This window comes from Macrobrachium nipponense, chromosome 49 (assembly GCF_015104395.2).
Source record: "Macrobrachium nipponense isolate FS-2020 chromosome 49, ASM1510439v2, whole genome shotgun sequence".
NCBI lineage: Eukaryota > Metazoa > Arthropoda > Malacostraca > Decapoda > Palaemonidae > Macrobrachium > Macrobrachium nipponense.
Genome location: NC_087224.1, coordinates 7544466 through 7564942, shown reverse-complemented (window position 1 = coordinate 7564942; position 20477 = coordinate 7544466). Strand labels below are relative to the sequence as shown.

The 20477-nt window shown below is 48.1% G+C and overlaps 1 protein-coding gene across 7 annotated transcripts in view; it reads left to right on the top strand.

Moving 5' to 3' along the window:
• The window catches only part of LOC135205299 (uncharacterized), a 104135-nt gene that overhangs the window by 68042 nt on the left and 15616 nt on the right, over positions 1–20477 (top strand). For 6 of the 7 annotated variants that reach the window (XM_064235704.1, XM_064235702.1, XM_064235703.1 and 3 more), the window contains one exon: positions 356–2444. In XM_064235704.1, coding sequence (XP_064091774.1) covers positions 366–1724 — 1359 coding nt within the window. In that variant the 5' untranslated portion in view covers positions 356–365 and the 3' untranslated portion in view covers positions 1725–2444. The remainder of the gene's footprint in view (positions 1–355; positions 2445–20477) is intronic. The other variant, XM_064235708.1, reaches the window with a different exon arrangement.

Below are 20477 nucleotides of genomic sequence, written 5' to 3'. Positions count from 1 at the left end.
TAACATTCATGAAAAGTGATCAAAACTTTGTAAAGCTGAAACCCCCTCTGAAGATGGTCATGGCAAGTGACGTAGTAGTCATTCACTTCAAGTAGGAATTATTATGATGAACTAAAATCGGGACAATAAGAGTTTACTGGAAGGGTCAATATGGGACGGGACAAAATTATCAAATTTGGGACATGTCCCAGAAAAATGGGACATCTGGCAACCCTAGGCCCAACGAATATTGAAAATGTGTAAGGTAATTTAAGGATGTATGTATGTGTGCAAATGATTTGGTTGTATTGTGAAAGCAGTAGCAGAATGGACTAAGCAATACTCTAATGTCCAAATTTTTTTCTCTATGTTGTAGGCTTTGAGTCATGGCTGAACATACGTGGACAAGTTTGCTCGAAGGTTCAGGAGGCGTGAAGGTTGAAGAGGGGGAGCCTGATACACTAGGAGAGTCAAAGGTGGTCTTACCAGAGAAGCTGTTTGTTCAAGATTGGAGAGAGAGAGTCAGAGGGGCATTGAAAGCTGTGGAAAAGGGGATGTCATTACGTCAGGCTGCTAGTGCACATTCAGTAGGCCGTAGCACTGTAAGTAAATATCTACGAGGAGCAGTGGATATAAGTCTACCACGGAGTAGGGCATGTCTGTCTCCTGATATAGAAAGGGGTATAGTAGACTGGTGCCTCGAGATGGCTAGGATTGGTCATCCTCAGACCAAAAAGAGTCTGCCATTGGTAGTCCAGCGTATTCTTAATAAAAAGAAGAAGAAAGTTTTTGGTAAGAATAATCTACCCTCTCATGGATGGGTATGCAGATTCATGGGTAGACACCCTGAGTTGTCCAACCGAATACCGGAAAATCAAGTTCGGTTGAAGGGTACCATAACTCCAAAAACAATCTCCACCTTTTTCAAAAACTTGCAAGCCCTTTTAGTGGCTGAGGACATAAATGTAAGTGAATTTTTAAGCCCAGATAATGCATCGCGAGTTTTCGTCTGTGATGAGACGGGTATTTTCGTCAGTGCACAGGACGGGGCTTTTGATGTGTTGGTTAAAAAGCATGTTCAGAGTACTATACTGTCAGGAGAGGGGAAGCCCATGGTGTCTGTCCTGTGCTGTGCTTCAGCTGATGGAAGTCTCATGAGGCCTTTTATAGTTAATAAAGGGAAAACTCCGATGGTATATGGGAAGCACCAGGATTTGGAAGCAGATTCGTACCGTGCAGGGTGCTCTGATTCTGGGTCAGTGACAGCAGACCTGTTTGATGACTGGCTGGGTAACGTTTTCGAAAAAGAACTTGTGAAGAAGAATATTGAAAAACCTGTTCTCTTAATTCTGGATGGCCACTCAACCCCGTTAAATATGGAAACTCTAAGATTTGCCCGTGATAAGAAAATCCTCATGTACTGCCTTCCTCCCCACTCCTCCCATATAATGCAGCCATTTCATGTCTCTGTATTCAGGCCACTCATGGCAGAGTACAGAAAGGCATATAATGAAGTCTGGGGGGAATTTGCAGCCAATGAAATGCCAAAAAAATATTTCCCAATTGTCTTAATGAAGGCGATTAAAGAAGGTAATATAATTGAAAATATAAAAAGTGGATTCCGGACAACAGGTTTGGTCCCTTTCAACCCCAATGCCATCAAACTCTCCAGGTTTATTAAGGCAGCAAAACAAGAAAATCCTTCACCTGTCCACTTCAGGAGACCTCTACAGTTACATCAGTAGTAGCACCCACATCGTACGAGGAAATCTTCAACCAAGGTTTTATTATGGGACAAAGAGCACACCTGAAGCGTTTAGAGGCTGTGCTCTCACCGGATGAATTAGCCCTTTACAAATCCAGGAAGACTGATGTAGGTTGGGTTTATTCCCCAGGCACGCCTTACATGGTTTGGAGGGAACTTGAAATCATTAAGCCGTGTCCTGCGGAGAGGAATCCGTATGCTGGGCAAACTCAGCCTCTGGCAGACGCTAGTGAGATTGCACCTCTCCCGCAAGCAATTCCCTCTAAAAGTGGGCCTCAGTACCAACTTAGTAGTAGTGACATGTCTTTACCTGGCCCATCTGGGATTACCTCCACAACAACACCTTCAGGAATAGCTGAGCAAACATCAGACTCTATAAGATATTTGAAGATGAAAGAAAGGAAGAAAAAGCTATTTGAAGAGAAAAAGGAGCAACGTAAGAAGGAAAGGGAGGCAAACAAGAAGCCGGGAAAAGGAAGAAGCAAAGCAAAGTAAAGGGTAAAGTAAGAGCACCGCCTAAAAGCAAATGCTAGATGAAGACAGTGATAGTGAGAGTGATTTCAGTGGTGTTGAGGAACTGGAGGTAAGCAATGACAGCGAAAGTGAACTGAATAGTAAATGTGGAGTTATTCAAAGGGAAGACAGAAGCAAATTTTCATTGGGTGGTATGCCAGACTTGTGAAAGGTGGTTCCACAAAAGGTGTGTTGGTATCCCATTAAAGTTGTTCAACCAAGAGGTAGAAAATTTAGAATTTATATGTGTCATTATATTGTCATCAATCTTAGCTTTTCTTTCCACTTAAAAACATCTGTTCCATTAATATACAAAATACAATAGTTTTTCCCTTTTGTTATTGTTTAGTTATTTGCTTCATAATTTGTTTTTTGTTCCGACACGGCATACAAACCTTCAGTCCTTTTACAATAGGAAGGTTACTAGCGGCAGCTGGATAGGTCGTAAGCTTTCGAACAAGGGGTTCGGTAGTTAACTGCTTGTCCGACAGGCGCGCGCGACTGGGAGGTAAACAACCACTTTTGCTTTCGGCCTCATACCGAGTGGACGTGTGTTCTGCGCTCTCTGCCCGCTTCATCGTTGTTTGCTTTCTTTATTGTATGGTTGTGTTTCTCTTTGTGGTTGCAAGATTTATTGTAAGTACAATCTTTTCCCTTTTTGTTTCTTTATTGAATTGGAACTTAATTGATCGATCATGGATTCTCCGCGCCCTACTATCATCCGGGGACTGTGCCCGGGAACTGAGGGGCATAAGTGCAGTAAGTTCCGCTCATTCCCTGAGATCGATCCCCATGTATTGTGCGCTCGGTGTCGGGGGCATGAGTGTACCCGCGCCGAGCCTTGTGATGTATGTGTTTCTTGGTCGGAGGCGCAGTGGAGCTTGTACGAGGGTAGGAAGAAGCGAAGGCCGGCAAAGGAGTTGTCGGAGAGCTCTCCCGCGACTCCTTTGGTTACGGACACTTCATCTTCTTTCCTGCCCCCGGCTCAGCTCCCACGGTTGGCGCCTTCCCCTGCGGGGGGGGGGGGGGTTTCCAGGTCCTTCTCCTCACCCGATCTTTCGAGTGTGGAGGAGGGCGCTAGGTACCCTGACGTGGAGTTGTATTCTGGGTCCTCTATCCGTTCGTCTACACCGCGCGGACAGGTAGAGGCCCCTTCTAACCACCCGACCTTTGCTTCCCCAGGTGCTGCTGCTGCGAGGGATGACTTTGGACAGGTGTGGGCATCGTTGGGCTTGCAGGGCGTGCCGAGTGTCCAGGGGCTGCTCTACCATCTGGCTGGCTCTGTTGCGGTCACGCATGCCACAGTGACCACCACTACCACTACGTTGTCAACCCCAGGCTATGCTGCTCCCCCTCATCTGGTGTATTCCCCGCATGCGGTGTCTGTAACACCAACTTCATCGGTGCAGGGGCTGATCGCCATGCCACGGGGGAGTGTGATGCCACCGCCACCCGGGTTTGCCGTGCTGCCTAAACCAGACTTTGTGTGTCCGAAGAGCTCGCCCCTGGACCTGCCGCCGATGCCAAGGATGTCGGTGACGCTGGTCCGTCCTCCTGGCTTGACTGTACCACCTGCCGTACCTGCCCAGCCGCTGACGAGTGATGAGATGTTGCCGACCACTGCTGCCGTTTCTGTACCTGCCGTTCCTGCCGTGACTGTTCCTGCTGTTCCCGTGATGCTTGCACCTGCATATGTCGTTCCTGTTCGTGGCGCCGCTGCTCCCGATGTCGGTCTGTCTGGACAGGTGCTTCCGGGCCCTGTTGCTTCGGCAACAGCAGCCCCGGCTCCGCCCTGGATGGCTGACTTGACATCGGTCCTGAGGAAGCTGACGAAGAAGAAGAGGAAGAGGAGGAAGGTGTCGTCGTCGTCTTCGTCGTCTTCTTCGTCGTCGTCGTCTGCCGCCTCTCCCCCTTCGTCTTCTAAGGCTTCACACCCTAAGAAGAAGAAGGTTGCCTCCTCCCCCCCTAAGAAGTCTCCTCCGGGAGCTTCTAAGGGCCCGTCTCGCTCCGGCGAGACGGGGGGTTCTTCCGCTGGTCCTCCTGCTCCTTCGGGAGCGGGGCCCGTCTCTTCTTCCGCAAGGAAGAAGACTACGGGGACCAGAGGGGTGTCGGCTAACACCGGCACTTCCTCACCTGGTGTCAGAGGCTCTGCCACTGCATCAGGTTCCGTCTCGGCCTCTCGTTCGCGAGAGGTACCGAGTGTACGGTCGCCTACCAGCGACTGTGCAGCCAGCAACCAGACGTCTGAGCTCGCTCAGCGTCAGGTTCACGGCACAGAGCGGAAGACTGGTGACAGCCGCTCACGCGACTCACCAGACCAGCTGTCGCTCTCGCGGCGACCAGCTGGCTACCCGGGCTGACGTGACGGTCCACAACCGGCCACGGGCTGAGGCTGGGAAGAGGTCCCCCCGTTCGCCGGTGCCAGCCACGGCTGGCACCAGCGACGTGACGTGCCGTGAGGACAAGCACCGGTCTCACCGTGACAGTGGAGCCTGCAGGTCGCCTGACCGTCGCTCTCACAGAGAGCGATCGGGTACGGCAACCAGCACCAGCTCTTCTGACACTCGAGATCGGGCCCGCTGTGCTCAGTCCAGCCGTTCTCCACAGTGAGACGGTTCAACCAGGCCTGCAGCTCGATCGCCACCGCGGGTTGGCGATCGCCTGCAGCCCTCCAAGCCTGCTGGTTCTGCCAGCGAGCGAGGGGGGAGCGTCAGGTCTGCCTCTCCCATACCTTCAACCTCCTCGGGTTACACCGGGAGGAGCGACGTATTGAGGAGTGATCGTGAGGGGTGCGCCCCTCATGATCCCACCACGACGCCCTACGTGCCAGGCACGGTTCTCGGACCGACCAGGACGTATGCGCAAGTGGCTGGAGGAGACCGAGAGGGGTCTGTCGCTGTTCCCCCCTCGGGGGGGAGGTGCTCCTGTTCGAGGGACTGGACGGTCCTACTCCTCAGGATGCAGTGACTCCAGAGATCCAGAGGAACTTTGCCGAGGTTATTGCGCTGATTCGTCAGCACAACGACCTCGGGGAAGGGTCGCCACTCCCACCTTCCGAGCCCACGTCCCGGCTCGAGTCGTTCTGGGGCCCGAAGAGGGAACCCAGACCGACGGTGGGATTGCCGCAATCAGAGCTCGCCGACTCAGTTCTGAACCAGGTTGAGTCTCTTGTCTCCGGGCAGGAAGGCTCTCTTAGGTCAGGCAGGTCGAGCAAGCTACTTCCGCCTCCTCTACTGCGACAGCGGCGATTCTACGTGCCGTCTGAAGACCCGATGCCGCCCAAACAGGTGAACCCGGAGTTAGCCAGGCTAACACCGGGGGTGTCTCTGCAGCAGCTCCTGTCAGAGAACCTATGGTTCTCGTAGCAAGAGGCACTTGGCCTGGAATCCACTGCCATGGCAGCTTTCCAGGCCGTCTCCTGGCTAGACCTGTGGTCCCTCACAGTGTCTAAGGTCGCAGCCAACTCCGGGGGAATCTCTCCCGAAGAAGACTCGGCCTTCAGGAGGCTTTGCCAGTCTGGAGGAAGAGCCATCTCCTTCCTAGCCCACCAGACGGTAAACCTGTGGGCCAACCTGGTACTCCGACGTAGGGACGCTGTCCTTACACGAGTATCCAGGGCAGCTGGGCGTGAGGCGGCATTAGGGCTTCGTAATGGACCTTTACGGAGTTCCTCATCTCTCTTCCCAGGAGAGATGGTGGACGCTGCGGTGGACTGACGGCGCACTGATGACAGTGACCGTCTGGTACACCAGGCAGTTTCGAAGGCTTCTGGGCAGCCTCGAACTGCGGCCAAGCCAAAGAGCTCGGCTAGCGCTTCCTCGGCAGCTAAGACGGTAGCCTCGTCGAAGCCCCGTGGAAAGACTCTGTCTTCTTCGTCTTCTGCCAAGGGGGGCCGTATCCAGCCCTCCTCCCAGCCTTCTTCTCGCGAGGAGGGTCAGGGAAGAAGTCGAAGAAAGGGGGGAAACGCTAGGGACGGCGTTCCCCCTCACCTGCTGCCGGAAGTGGGGCGTTGCCTGGCCAGCCATTGGGCAACTTGGCAGCGCTACGGCGCCGAGACCTGGATATTAGATGTCCTTTGGGAGGGATATCTATTACCCTTCGAATCTCGGCCACCCCTCACCTCCAACCCGGTCCAACAGCAATCGTACATTCCAGGCTCTTCGAAGGACGTAGCATTAAGACAGGAGATCCAGACCATGCTGAGCAAACGAGCTGTAGAGATCGTCACGGATCAGTCACCGGGCTTCTACAGTCGTCTTTTCCTGGTGGGAAAGTCTACGGGGGGCTGGCACCCGGTGATAGATCTCTCTCCCCTGAACCGGTTCGTTCGCCAGACCCGGTTCACGATGGAGACGGCACGCTCCATGCTCGACTCCATCAGGGAGAACGATTTCATGCTTTCAGTGGACCTGAAGGATGCGTACAGTGGTCCCCCTGTATTCGCGGGGGATGCGTACCAGACCCCCTTGTGAATAGTTAGAATCCGCGAATGTTTGGAACCCCTATAAAAATGCTAAAAACAGCCTATTTTGTTAGTTAAAACTCAAGAAAAACCCACTAAAAATTTTCATACATGGTTTTTCAATAGTTTTATCACAAAAAGTGCATTTTATGATGAAATTCATCAAAAAAACCAGGAATTTGTGGATATTTATCATAGAAAAATACCGCGAATGCGCGAATTTTCCGCTGATAATGCAGGGAAACGTTCCCGAGAGAAATCCGCGAATCTGGAGAACGCGAATACGGGGGGTCCACTGTATTTCCAAATACCCATCCTTCAGTCCTCCAGAAAGTACCTCCGTTTCATCCTCGACGGGACGGTGTACCAATTCAGGGCACTTTGCTTCGGTCTCTCAACCGCCCCACAGGTGTTCACGCAAGTGTTCACTCTGGTGTCCTTTTGGGCCCATTCGCACAGGATACATCTGATGAGGTATCTCGACGATTGGTTAGTCCTGGCGAGCTCCCGCTCGCAGTTGCTGAAGGACAGGGATCGGCTACTCAAGTTCTGTCGCGATCTGGGGATCGTGGTGAACTTCGAGAAGTCCGATCTCGAACCCAAGCAGAGGATGAAGTACCTGGCTATGCTGATCGACACGGTAGCAGGGCGAGTCTTCCCCGCAGACTCGCGGATCATCAGATTCAGGGAGGCAGCCAACCAGTTCCTGTCTCGGCAGGAACAGGCAGCTCAGCGATGGCAAGTCGTGATCGGACACCTGTCGTCACTCGAGTTAGTCCCTCACAGGGCGTCTTTCACCTGCGGTCTCTTCAGTGGAGACTAAAGGAGAGTTGGTCACAGGCAACGGATCCCCCAAACTTTCCAGTGTCACTGACACCGGAGGTGAGGCAGGACCTAGCCTGGTGGCTGGACGACAGGAACCTCTTAAAGGGAGTGCCTCTACGCACTCCCCCCCCGGAGATGCAGCTGTTCTCAGACGCATCGTCAGAGGGGTGGGGCGCACACCTGGAGGAGTTGCTGACTTCAGGAGTGTGGGACGAGCACGACAAGCACCTTCACATCAATGTACTGGAACTCAAGGCAGCGTTTCTCGCGCTCCAAGAGTTCCAGGACCGCTTGATGGGACACTCAGTGGTGTTGATGTGCGACAACACCACGGTGGTGGCTTACGTCAACAAACGGGGGCCTAGTGTCTCTCCCGTTGTACCAGTTGACTCGGCAGGTGCACGAGTGGGCCGAGGCTCACTCAATAGAGCTGTCAGCACGCTACATTCCAGGGAAGAGGAATGTAGTAGCGAACAAGCTCAGCCGTCGGGATCAGGTGATAGGGACCGAATGGTCTCTACACCAGGACGTGGCGGAAAGGCTCTTCGACCTGTGGGGGCGACCAGTCGTGGATCTGTTCGCCACCCGGCACAACAGAAAACTTCAGGTTTTCTTTTCAGCCGTGCCGGACCCATGGGCAGCTGCAGAGGACGCTCTTCAACATCCGTGGGACAACCTCTTCGCGTACGCCTTTCCCCCATTCAGCCTGATTCGCAAGGTGATCAGTCGAGCACTGGTCACCCCGAATCTCAGGATGATCCTGGTGGCTCCCAAATGGCCCCAGGCCATTTGGTATCCGGACCTGCTGGCTCTTCTCGCAGGAGAACCGAGAGAGATTCCCCCTTGGCACAACCTTCTCGTCCAGCCACACGTAGAGCGGTACCACCAAGCAGTCCAGTCCCTTCGACTTCACGGCTGGCTGTTATCCACCATCTCTTGAGAACGAGAGGCTTTTCTCATAGCGCAGCAACAGAGATGGCTGGAAACGTCCGTCAGTCCTCTGCAGCTGTGTACCAGGGGAAGTGGGCCGTCTTCTGTGGTTGGTGTCGTAGACGGGGTATATCTCCTCTCAGAGCCACTCTTCAGCAGGTAGCGGATTTCCTTGTTTTTCTTCGTCGAGAGAGCTCCTCTCAGTCCCCACAGTCAAAGGATATAGAGCCGCCCTGGCACTAGTCCTGAAACTGAGGGGATTGGATATCTCGAACTCGTTCGAGATCTCCTTGCTTATGAAGAGCTTCGAAAGGTCTTGCCCACCCAGGGAACTCAGGCCCCCTGCGTGGGACGTGACTCTCGTCCTTAGGAGTTTGACTCGAAGACCCTTCGAGCCACTCCGAGAGTCGTCAGACAGGGATCTGACCCTCAAGACCCTCTTCTTGCTGGCCCTGGCATCGGCGAAGAGAGTAGGGGAACTTCATGGTCTTTCCTTCGATGTGCGACACTCCAGGGGATGGGGATCTGTGACGCTCGATTTCGTCCCGAACTTCGTTGCGAAGACTCAGAAACCGTCGGTCCCTGACGACAGGTTCGAGTCTTTCACGATCCCTTCCCTAATGGACTTCACCGATAATGATGCGGATGAGATATTGCTTTGTCCTGTGAGGGCGCTATGTCGCTATCTGAAGAGAACTCGACACCTCAGGCCTGAGTGTCGACGCCTTTTCGTTAGCACCGGGGTAACCAAGAAAGAAGTATCCAAGAACACTCTTTCTTTCTGGCTGCGTGAGGTCATCAGGAGGGCGTATGAGGCTGATGGTAGTGACGACATCCGTACGCCCCGTCCGAGAGCCCACGAAGTCAGGAGTATTGGCCCGTCATTGGCGTTTTGTAAGAACTTCTCCGTGGCACAGGTCCTGAAGGCAGGTGTCTGGGCCAACCAGACTACCTTCACCTCCTTCTACCTTCGGGATATTGCCCACAGGTCCTTGGATACTTTTTCCCTGGGACCCGTGGTGGCTGCTCAACAAGTTGTGTAGCTAACCCAGACCCTCGCAGGCTGAACAGCATCGAGTCCTGGTGTGACTGTGCGAATGGATGTGAGAATGAGTGAGTGACTGGCTTCTCTTCCCATCTTTTCCTTCTCCTCTACCTGTGAGCAGAGGGTCACGGTCGTCACTACGCTGGATGAGGACGAGATGCAGGTGAGCTATATGACAGAGCCCCATCCTATCCCTTTCATTAGGGTTAGGAGCAGAATATCCACCACTTCCTCCTACAAGGGGGGGAAAGTGGATGCCAACAAGAGACAAACCCATAACTTTATATTTGCTCCTGTACAGGAACAAGTTCTTACATTGCTGGTACGAAGAGATACGCTTGCCTCTCTCTTAGTACTTGGTCCTGCGGTGCACACCCCGATCAATCGGACAGAGGCTTGGATCCCTCCCTCGCTCTTACGACCAGGGAGGCATTCCAAGGTTGGGCGAACACCAGTCTGTTCACAAAAGACTCAGATTCCTCCCACCAAGAAGTGAGTCTTCCTATTGTAAAAGGACCGAAGGTTTGTATGCCGTGTCGGAACAAATGACAATTTGTCCAAAATTGCATTTTTCCTAACTATACAAACCTGAGGTCCTTTTACACATAGTCCCACCTCATGCCACCCCTCACTCTGCAGTTTTTGCTTGGGCCTAAAGCAAAAGTGATTGTTTACCTCCCAGTCGCGCGCGCGCGATGATCGGACAAGCAGTTAACTACCGAACCCCTTGTTCGAAAGCTTACGACCTATCCAGCTGCCGCTAGTAACCTTCCTATTGTAAAAGGACCTCAGGTTTGTATAGTTAGGAAAAATGCAATTTTGGACAAATTGTCATATGACTAAGATTTTTCATGACATCTTGTGGTATTCCTATTTGCAACCAAAGTACAAAAACCAACCAATATAAATATAATATAATGCTAAATATATCTATCTCAGGAATTTTGGTGATTTATAACATTATTAGCTGTGATGATATTGTAGTTGAAGTTTGCTTAATATTTTCAGTAATGCATAATTTTATTTAGGGCCTTACCAAGCAATTATTCAGCTGTAATTCAAACTTTTGTGGTGGCGCCACCACCTCTAGTGTTGGCAACCAGTTACAAACCACTTCTGGTAAACAGGTATGACAACATTGCACCTCTCAATTGGATTTCTGCCGGCTCCGGGGTAACATAGGTAGCTCTGTGGACCTTCTTCGTCTTCATTTGGATGGTTTTTTGGCTTTCCTTTTCAACTGCACTTCGAAGAGTTGTAGTCCTTCTTTAAGGGTAAGACGCCATCGTTGTCGAAGAAGGAAGAACTGGCGCCGTCACCTGCTCAACCTCCAATAACATATGCTTCTTTGATGAGGTTTCTTTTGGATTATTTTCCAGACCATTTCGCACCTGTCACTCCTAGTTTGCCTCCTTCGATCTTCCTCATGAAGAAACTGTCAGAAGATCTCCCTCCTAAGTTAGTCCTCTCCTCTGCAGCTAGGAAGGCTCTTTGCTATGTGGATGAATGGCTGTCTGCTAAGAGGGAACAAGGCAAAGCGTTTTTCGCCTTCCCTCTTTCTTTGCTCTCAGAGAAGCGTTACCGTGTCTACATAACCAGGAAAGCTCCTTCCTTGGTAGTTTCTGCCTCCTCCCAGGGGGGGACTTCTCAGGCCTTGTGGACACGAAGAGGAGAGCAGCGTTTTAGGCTATGAAGATGTTCTTTTCTTCGTCGGAGATCGACTGTCTAGTTCGCAACCTCTTTAAGGTCTTGGAAATCTTCAGTTTTATGCACTGGTTGATTGAAGCATTGGCGAGGAAGTTAGAGGACTGCCCTTCGCTTTCTGAGGATCTTTGGGAGGACTGGTTGGGAGTTCTTTCTTGCTCTGAAAAGGCTCTTAGAGATGGCGCAGGTGAAATAGCCTCCTTGTTCGCCATGGGAATGTTAAAGAAGCGTGAGCTTTGGTGCTCATTTACCTCTAAAGGTGACGACGACCCAGAAGTCTGGTCTCATGTTCTCCCGTCTTGATAAGTCTCACCTATTTCCTCAAGGTGCAATGCAAGACATCCTCTTGGCGCTCGAAAAGAAGTCCAGTACGGATTTGCTTGCCCAATCCAGTAAGTGCCTTATTTCCTTGACTGCAGTTGCGACACCTGCTAAGTCCATTTCACAGCTGAAGAAGCATCTTTTTCGTGAGGGAAAGTCTTGCCCATTAACCAGACTTCACACCAACCTTCCCCCACCTTCTAAGTTCGCATCAAGAGCTGCAGCTAAGCCTGCAAAAAAGTAATGTTCCTTTCCTTCGCATGGCCGTAGGTGCCAGGCTGCACCAGTTTTGGGAGGAGTGGAAGAATGGGGGTGCAGAAGCCTGGCTTATTCAAGTTTATTCCTACATGTTATACAAACTCTCGGTCCTTTACATAAGGAATTACTTTCAGCATAGGCTGGAAATCGGTCATAGAAGAAAAACAAGGTTGTTATGCAGTAACTGCTTGTTCGAGAGTCGGGTGTCCTGCCCAATTGGATGTAAACATTCCACTTTGCTTACAGCCGCCCTGATGATCAGACGTGCTTTCACTCTCTGCCCCATCGTCGTCGAACAAAGATTTTGTCAAAATTTTGTGAGATCTTTCCATTTTGTTTGTGGTTTTGTGATTTTTTTGCCTGTTTGTGTTTTACTGTTGATAACGTGCAAACCCAAGAATTGCATATTTAAGCATCCTCCCATTCTCTCAGCACATTTGTCCTGGTGTGGGGGCAGGAAGTGTGGTAGCCTTCGCTCCAAAATTGAAATTGATCCTCGCACCCTTTGTGTGAAGTGTCAAGGGCGTGAGTGTACTATAGACAATACATGTGATACTTGTGTCTCTTGGTCTCCCTCCTTGTAAGCTTCCTCGTCTTGCTGTTTCCCCTTCGGGCGGAGTGTCTCCCTCCACTTCTTTTGTTAATTCATCAAGCGTAGAAGAGGGGGGCTTGGGCTGCCGACTCGGAGTTGTACTCAGGAGCTTCTGCTCGCTTCGGCAGGGATTTTTCCCTCAGGTGTGGCTGCCTCCATGGGTGGGGACTTGCAGCGGGTTTGGCTGAAGCTGGGGCTTTCTGGTGTACCTTCACTCCAGTGGCTGATGCACCATTTCTCTTCTGCCCTGTGACTCACCGTGTTTCTGTGGGAACAACTACGACCTTGTCTGTACCTTGGTATGTGGCACCCCGTCATCTGGTTGATACTCAGCACGTAACCATCGTAACACCTTCAGTAGTGGTATCATCCATGTCACGTACTTCGAGGGTAGATCTGTAACTGCCCCCTCCTCCTCCAGGTTACACCGAAAGTGACATCCCCACTGGATCTTCTGCTGGTCCCTGATCGTTGCGACAGCTGCTGTAGTGTTGGCGCCTTCTGTCCCAGCTGCTCCGGAGCCTGCTACTTCCGCAGTCACTCCACTGGCTCCATGGATGGGGGATCTGACTGTCAATGCTGAGTTTAGGAAGCTGACGAAGAAGCACAAGGTGTCGTCATCTTCCTCGTTGTTGTCGTCTGCTGCCTCCTCCCCTTCATCTTCCTAGGTTCCCTTGCCAAGGAAGAAGAAGGTTGTCTCTCCCCTCGCTAAGACGTCTTGTTTTGGGGCTTCTAAGGGCCTGTCCCATCATTTTGGGGAGAAAGGTGGCCTTCCACTGGTCCTCCCGTTCCTTTGGGAATGGGAACCGCTTCGTCACCCCCTGGGGCGTGCTGCTTGGGAACCATAGGAGTTCAAGCTTCAGCTTGTGCTTCTACGCCTAGTCCTAGAGGTTCTGCCTCTAGACCCAGTATCATCTTGGGTTCTTGTTCGCAAGTTTCCCTGAGTGCACACAAATCTAATGATGAGCATGCAGCCAGAGTCCAGTGGCGTTGAGTTCACTCGCCGTCACGACTCTGGTATGATGCAAAGGGAAGAGGTTAGTCCCTCAGGTGACACGTCTTGCCAGTGATCGCTCCCGAACGATCACTTGGCTCCCAGGGTTGACGTGACGGTCTTGCGAGATTATGCACGCGGCAAGACTGGTAGGAGGTCCCCCGTTCAATCCGCTCGAGAGGTTCCAACCTCTTCAGACTGGGACACGTCGTGAGGACGGTACTCAATCTCATCATGCAGGTGGACACTATTGCTCGCCCAATCCTCGGGCACACACCGACCGGTCCAGGTGTCGGATAGTGTTTCTCCTGATGTGAGTGTCATTCCGGTACTTGGGGGAGCGCTTCTCCACGGAGAGTGCTCTTCTAGACCTGCGACTCGATCACCACTGAGGGTTGGTGACCGATTGCGGCCTGTTCCTTCTGTTATTTCTGCTAGCAAGCCGAGTGGGAATGTCCGATCTTCCTCACCTGTCCCATCAACTTCCTCGGGATACACCGGGAGGGGCGATGCAACCAGTGGGAACCCTGAGGAGTGTTCTCCTCAGGGTTCGGCCACGAGAGTTTACATTCCCGGCATGGTCTTAAGACCCGAGAGGTCGTACGCTCGAGTGATCCAGGAAAATCATAGGGGGTCTGTTGAGGCTCTTTCTTCCAAAGGAAGAGGATCGAGGGAGTGAAACATCTTGGAAGGACCTGACGGTCCTTCCCCGCAGGATGCAGTCACTCCTGAGATTCAGAGGATATTTGCAGAGGTCAGCATGTTGATTCGTCAGCTCAGTGACCTAGAGGAAGGATCCATGGTAGCTTTCTCTGACTGCCCTTCGCAGTAGGAGTCGTTCTGGGGTCCTAAGAAGGAACCCAGAGCTTCTGTGGGCTTACTGTGGTCCTCCTTGTCTGAAGGTGTTTTGGCTCAAGTGAACAATTTGGTCTTGGGGCAAGAGAATTCGCTTAGGGGCAACCGATCGGACAAGCTGCTTCCCCCTCCTCTACCTCGACATAGGCATTTCTATTCGCCCTCGTAAAACTCTTTGCCATCTAAACAGGTGAATCCAGAGTTAGTTTGTCTGACTCCCAGCTTACTGCTGCAGCACTTTGTTGCAGATCCTCTGGTTCATGCAGCAAGAGGCAGGGGCCTTGGAAGCTACTGCTATGGCAGCTTTCCAAGCAGTCTTCTGGTTGGATCTGTAGTCCCACACAGTATCCAAAGTCATTTCTTCTTCAGAACCGATAGTTCCTGGAGAAGATTGAGCTTTCAGGAGGCTTTGCCAGTCTGGAGGTAGGCTATTTCCTACTTAGCCCACCAGATGGCAAACCTGTGGCCCAACCTGGTGCTTAGGAGGAAGGACTCTGTCTTGAATTGTGTATCCAGGTCTGTAGGACTAGAGTTGGCATTGGTGTTAAGGAACGGACCATCGCTGGGTGTTATGGACCGAGATCCGCTCAGGTTCTTTATTATAATAAACAAAAAGGATTCAACACCAACAATTGAAACTCGGGATACGAATTTGGAAAGAAACTCAAACAGAACAGAAATTTATTTACAAGCTTATTAACAAAGATACATGCTGAATAGTTTCTCCTATTTACATAACAAAATTAAAACTGACTATGCAAAATGGGGAAACAGTGCGGTAATGAAATACTTGCTGGCCAGTTTTGCAGCTGTCGAAATCAGCGCTCAAAGTGAGGGCTTCACAAAAGGGAACAGTAAAAACTTCAGACGGCGTCTTGACTTCATACTGCAGGAAGAAATGCCTTAGTCTTGAACCTTGAAAGGCGGGTTACTCCTCAGAACCGCTTGTTGGACGTTTCTTCTCTGAGAGGGTTACTTGATGTTGGGATCTCTCTCTCTTTCTCTCCGACTACAAACTTCGGACTTTACTTGTTTCCGTTCACACTCTCTCTCGTGCGTCTTCTTTCGCTCTTATCCTTCGTCTCTTTCTTCTCTTATCTCTGATGATCTTTTTGATGATCTGATTCTGATGATCTCTCTACTTCCTCAGTCATATATATATACAGTGTTCCCACCATATTCGCAGAGGATGTGTACCAGGCACCCCCGTGAATAGTTAAAACCCGCGAATAGTTAGAACCACCACTAAAAATGCTTATAACTGCCTATCTTGAAAATTCAGATTCCAAATGTATACCTTAAATAACATCCTACTTCAAATATACCTAAAATTACTAACCTATTACTGTATTAATCTTTGAGGTTATATTATTAATATCATTTCAAAGTCATCTTAAACATTTTACCATTAAAAATGTATACCTACAGGACAGGAACAGACAGACAGACAGACAGAACGACAGACAGACAAGACAGACAACAGACAGACAGACAGACAGACAGACAGACAGACAGACAGACAGACAGACAGACAGACAGACAGACAGACAGACAGACAGACAGACAGACAGACAGACAGACAGACAGACAGACAGACAGACAGACAGACAGACAGACAGACAGACAGACAGACAGACAGACAGACAGACAGACAGACAGACAGAGACCATTGAATGGCAACATCATATATCTGACCATCAAGAGTGAAATTATGAATTATTCTTGAGACATAGAGAATAATAATGAAGAGAGAGAGAGAGAGAGAGAGAGAGAGAGAGAGAGAGAGAGAGAGAGAGAGAGAGAGAGAGAGAGAGAGAGAGAATAACTCCTAGACTCCGACTCCTTCCCCTCCGCCAATACGTATATCAAACTATCATTTACTCCCCCGCCCACCTTCCTCCAAGTGGATAAAAAGACTGGGAATTGCTATTTTTTATTTTTTTATTAATATCAATATTTGAAAATTAGTTATAAGGTAAATCATTTATTATATTACAAAACAAATAAACATACATAAGTAAGAAGAGAGAGAGGTTATTCTTTAATCTCATTAAACTTAATATTATTTGAAAACTAGTACTGTATATTATTATTTCACCATAAAATGTAGTAATACCCTTAAAGATATACTGTGTACATAAACTTCCATGCCAAACAGAGGGCGAGAGTTACCACTATGACATCCATATCTCATATGGCAAGAGAGAGAGAGTTATTCTTATTTAAAAGAGTGAAATGAATAAATTATTGTATTTCTTTAAAGTACTATCACATGAATTTTGAAATTACATATATTATTAATATTATTATTATGTGAAAATATTAATAAACATATACACATGTACCTTAGAAATTCTCTCATTTCAGTAAGAGAGAGAGAGAGAGAGAGAGAGAGTGAGAGTTATCAGTATTTGAAAGAGTGAAATGGAAAGGTTATTGTAGTATTTCTTTAAAATACTATCACATCTGATTTTTGTAATTACAGTTATATTATTATGATTATTATTTGGAAATATTAATAAGCATATTATACATACATGTACCATAAAAATCTCTCCTCTCAATAGAGAGAGAGAGAGAGACAACACGCTCCCACACCTCCTGTCACATTACTTGATATATTTGACAGCTGTTGGTCCTCAGTTTGGTACCTGGAGGTTGAAAGAAAGATGCGTGAAGACTGGGATTTCCTTCATTCTTACATAATTTTATAATTTATTAACTAAACTTACTAATTCACTTTAGTATTTTCTTTAATGAATTGATATTATTGCTGTTTACATTAATATTGATATTTGAATATTAGTAAATCATTTATTTATCATTTTAAAAAAAATCCATCTCTGTAAGAGAGAGAGAGAGAGAGAGAGTTATCCTTATTTTGAAAGAGTGAAATGGAAAGATTATTGTAGTATTTCTGTAAAATACTATCACATGATTTTTTAATTACAGTTATTATTATCATTTGAAAATATTAATAAACATATACATACATGTACTATAAAAATCTCAAATCTCTGTAAAGCGAGAGAGAGAGAGAGAGAGAGAGAGAGAGAGGACACACCCTCCCCTCCAGTCACATTACTGATATATTTGACAGCTGTTGGACCTCAGTTTGGTACCTGGAGTTCGAAAGAACGTTGCGTGAAGACTGGGATTTCCTTCATTCTTACATAATTTTATCATTTATAAACTAAAATCTTACTAATTCACTATAGTATTTTTTTATAATGAATTGATTGCTCTTTACATTTATATTATTTGAAAATTAGTACATTATTTATTTATCATACAGAAAACATACATCTCTGTAAGAAAGAGAGAATTATTATTGTTATTATGTGATATAATTTAATCTTATCAAACTTACTGATATAGAGTATTGATCAATTTTAATATTTTAAGATTAGTAAATCATTTTTGTATCATAAAAATGTATTTATTCATGAAAATAACATCAAAAAGGGATTTTGACGAAGGAAAAATCTATTTCTGGGGGAAGACCTGTGTTGCCCGGTGAAAAGTTCCTGTAGCTCACTTTTCTAAGTATAAATAGATTCTAAATATACCAGAGAAAAAAGCTAGCATGGTGTGCTGAGGTTACTACCCTCGCGCGAGCACCCACAGGGTGTCGGATATAAAGTACAAGGCGAGTGGAAGCCACTATTCACAGGTCTTCTGCCAATTAGAGGATTCCTTTCCAAAATCCCTCTCCTGGAAAGAGCCGTTGCAAAGTCCTCTCCTCCCTCACGCTTCTACTACTACTACCCGATCCGCGCGCCATCTGCATTCCTGGATTAGACACCTTAGCTTGGATTGATTAAGGGTGGGAAATTAATTAGAAGGGGTGGGTTCACCGGGCGACACAGGTCTTCCCCCAGAAATAGATTTTTCCTTCGTCAAAATCCCTTTTCTGAGTTCTACCTGTGTTTGCCGGTGAAAAGGTGCCAGAGGATTCCCATCCAAGCTTATCAGATACCAGACAAGTCTAAAAGGAAGGAGTTAATGAAACCTAAGGTTTATTTAAAAATAAAATTTTACTTGCTTGCTAATTACACTAGGACTTAAACTATGACAGAACTAGTAACTATATAAAAATATAATACTCTTAAGTATGGTATCTTAGAGGAATATACTAGGGTATGTACAGACGGGTCCATAAAATAAATATGGTCTCAACATGTTCCAGTGGCAGGATGACGACCAAACCCTCAAGACCCAGAGGAGAGAGGTCCGGTGGGGAATACGAGCGAGGCAGGTAGGAAGGAGAGAGTATTAAAGAAAAGGGAAAAAGGGGGGTATGACAAGATTCATCAGTCAGGAGAGATTATGCTCCCTGCAGCAACCGCTGGGAATTTAAGGGCCTCTAGATTCTTGAGATAGTGGCGTTTAAAAACTGCTGGAGATTTCCAACCCGTATACTTCTTCAGGTCTTCGAAATTCATATTGTGAAAATAATTAATAGACGTAGCTACTGCTCGGATACCATGGACGTGTGGAACTGAATCCGGGTTGGCCTGTTTAATAAAGTAGAGTATTTGTTGTCTAATACCTCTAAGAGAAATTGTACCACCTTTTTCTCTAATGAAAAGGGGGCCTGAAGATTTTCCGTATGTCCTGGCTAAGAAGGATTTAAGGGTAGCAACAGGGCACAAAGACGTGTCCTGTGCTAGGGGTATAATTTTCCATGGAGCCCACCTGTTTTGTGGGTCCTCATATTTAGCCAAGAACCTCCGATCTGGGGACAGAAATACTTCACCCGACGGGAGGAATTCTATATGGTCTGGATTCCTAGAGAAAGCCGAAAGCTCAGATATTCTGGCACCTGAGGCCATGGCCATTAGGAATAAAGTTTTCCTAAGCAGAGTTATATGAGAGCATGACTCATTATTAGTGTCTGAGGCTAACTTGAGTACATCATTCAAAAACCAAGAGACCGTATGAGGGCGGTCTATTGGTCTCAGGCGGGCCCATGCTTGTGGAATAGAAGAGAAATATGAATCTGACAGGTTAATATTAAATCCCACCTGGAAAATCTTCTTTAAGGCTGACTTGATTGTTGTAATGGTACTAGCGGCCAGGCCCTTCTCAAATAGGGTTCTAAAGAATGAGATTGCCAGATTCGTGGTCATTTCATGAGCAGCTGAGTTTTTTAGAAAAATGGCTAATTTCTTAACTGCCGAATCATATATTGCCTGACCGTTGATCCTCTTTTATCTGATTCTATGACTAAGATGTTTAGTGGATCAATACTAGCGTCCTTTTGAGCTGCAAACTTCATGAAGTCCATAAAGTTAGGGCATTCAGAATTCTTGAGGAAGCTGACACAGCCTGAGTTTGTACTATCTGTGTAAGTTCTGGTCGAGGGATCCGTCTGGGTTGGAGCTTCAATTCTAGAAGAAGCGGGAACCAGTTGCTCTTTGGCCAGTTGGATGCTACTAATGCTACTTGTCCTGTGAAAGATCTTAGTTTGTGCAGGACCTTCATCAGAAGATTCACCGGTGGAAAAAGATAAATCTTCTGCCAGTTGTTCCAATCTGTGGACATCGCATACATGGCGTACGCCAGAGGGTCCAGGTTGGGTGCCACATAACACGGTAGTTTGTGGTTGGCTTCTGTGGCGAACAGATCTACCTGAAGGTCTGGGATTTGTTTGCAAATCCACCGGAATGACTTTCTGTCCAGGGACCACTCCGATTCCAACGGAGTTGTCCTGGAAAGTGCGTCTGCGATAACATTTCTTACTCCCGCCAGGTGAGTTGCTGACAGGTGCCAATGGTTTTTCGTCGCCAATGAGAATACTATTGCAATGAATACGTGATTCAGTTTGCTTGCTTTGGAGCCTCCTCTGTTTATGCAATGGACCACCACTAGACTGTCCGAGACTATTCTTACATGACTGTTCCTGGCCGGAGCTAGTCGTTTTAAGGTTAGGAAAACTGCCATAGCTTCTAGAATATTGATGTGGAACTGATGGAACATACTCGACCATGTTCCTTGTACCTTCTTGTATTGTGAATATCCTCCCCAACCGCTCTGTGATGCATCCGTGTGGATGATTAGAGACGGTGGAGGGAATTGCAGTGGTACTGACTTGGTTAGATTCCGGTGTTTCGTCCATGGACGAAGCCTCTCTGTCAGAATAGGTGGAATTATTGAGATCTTGTCCCTGAGCCTGTCGTTGGCTCTCTTTCTCCAGACTTGATTGATGTCTTTCAGTCCGGCTTATAATAG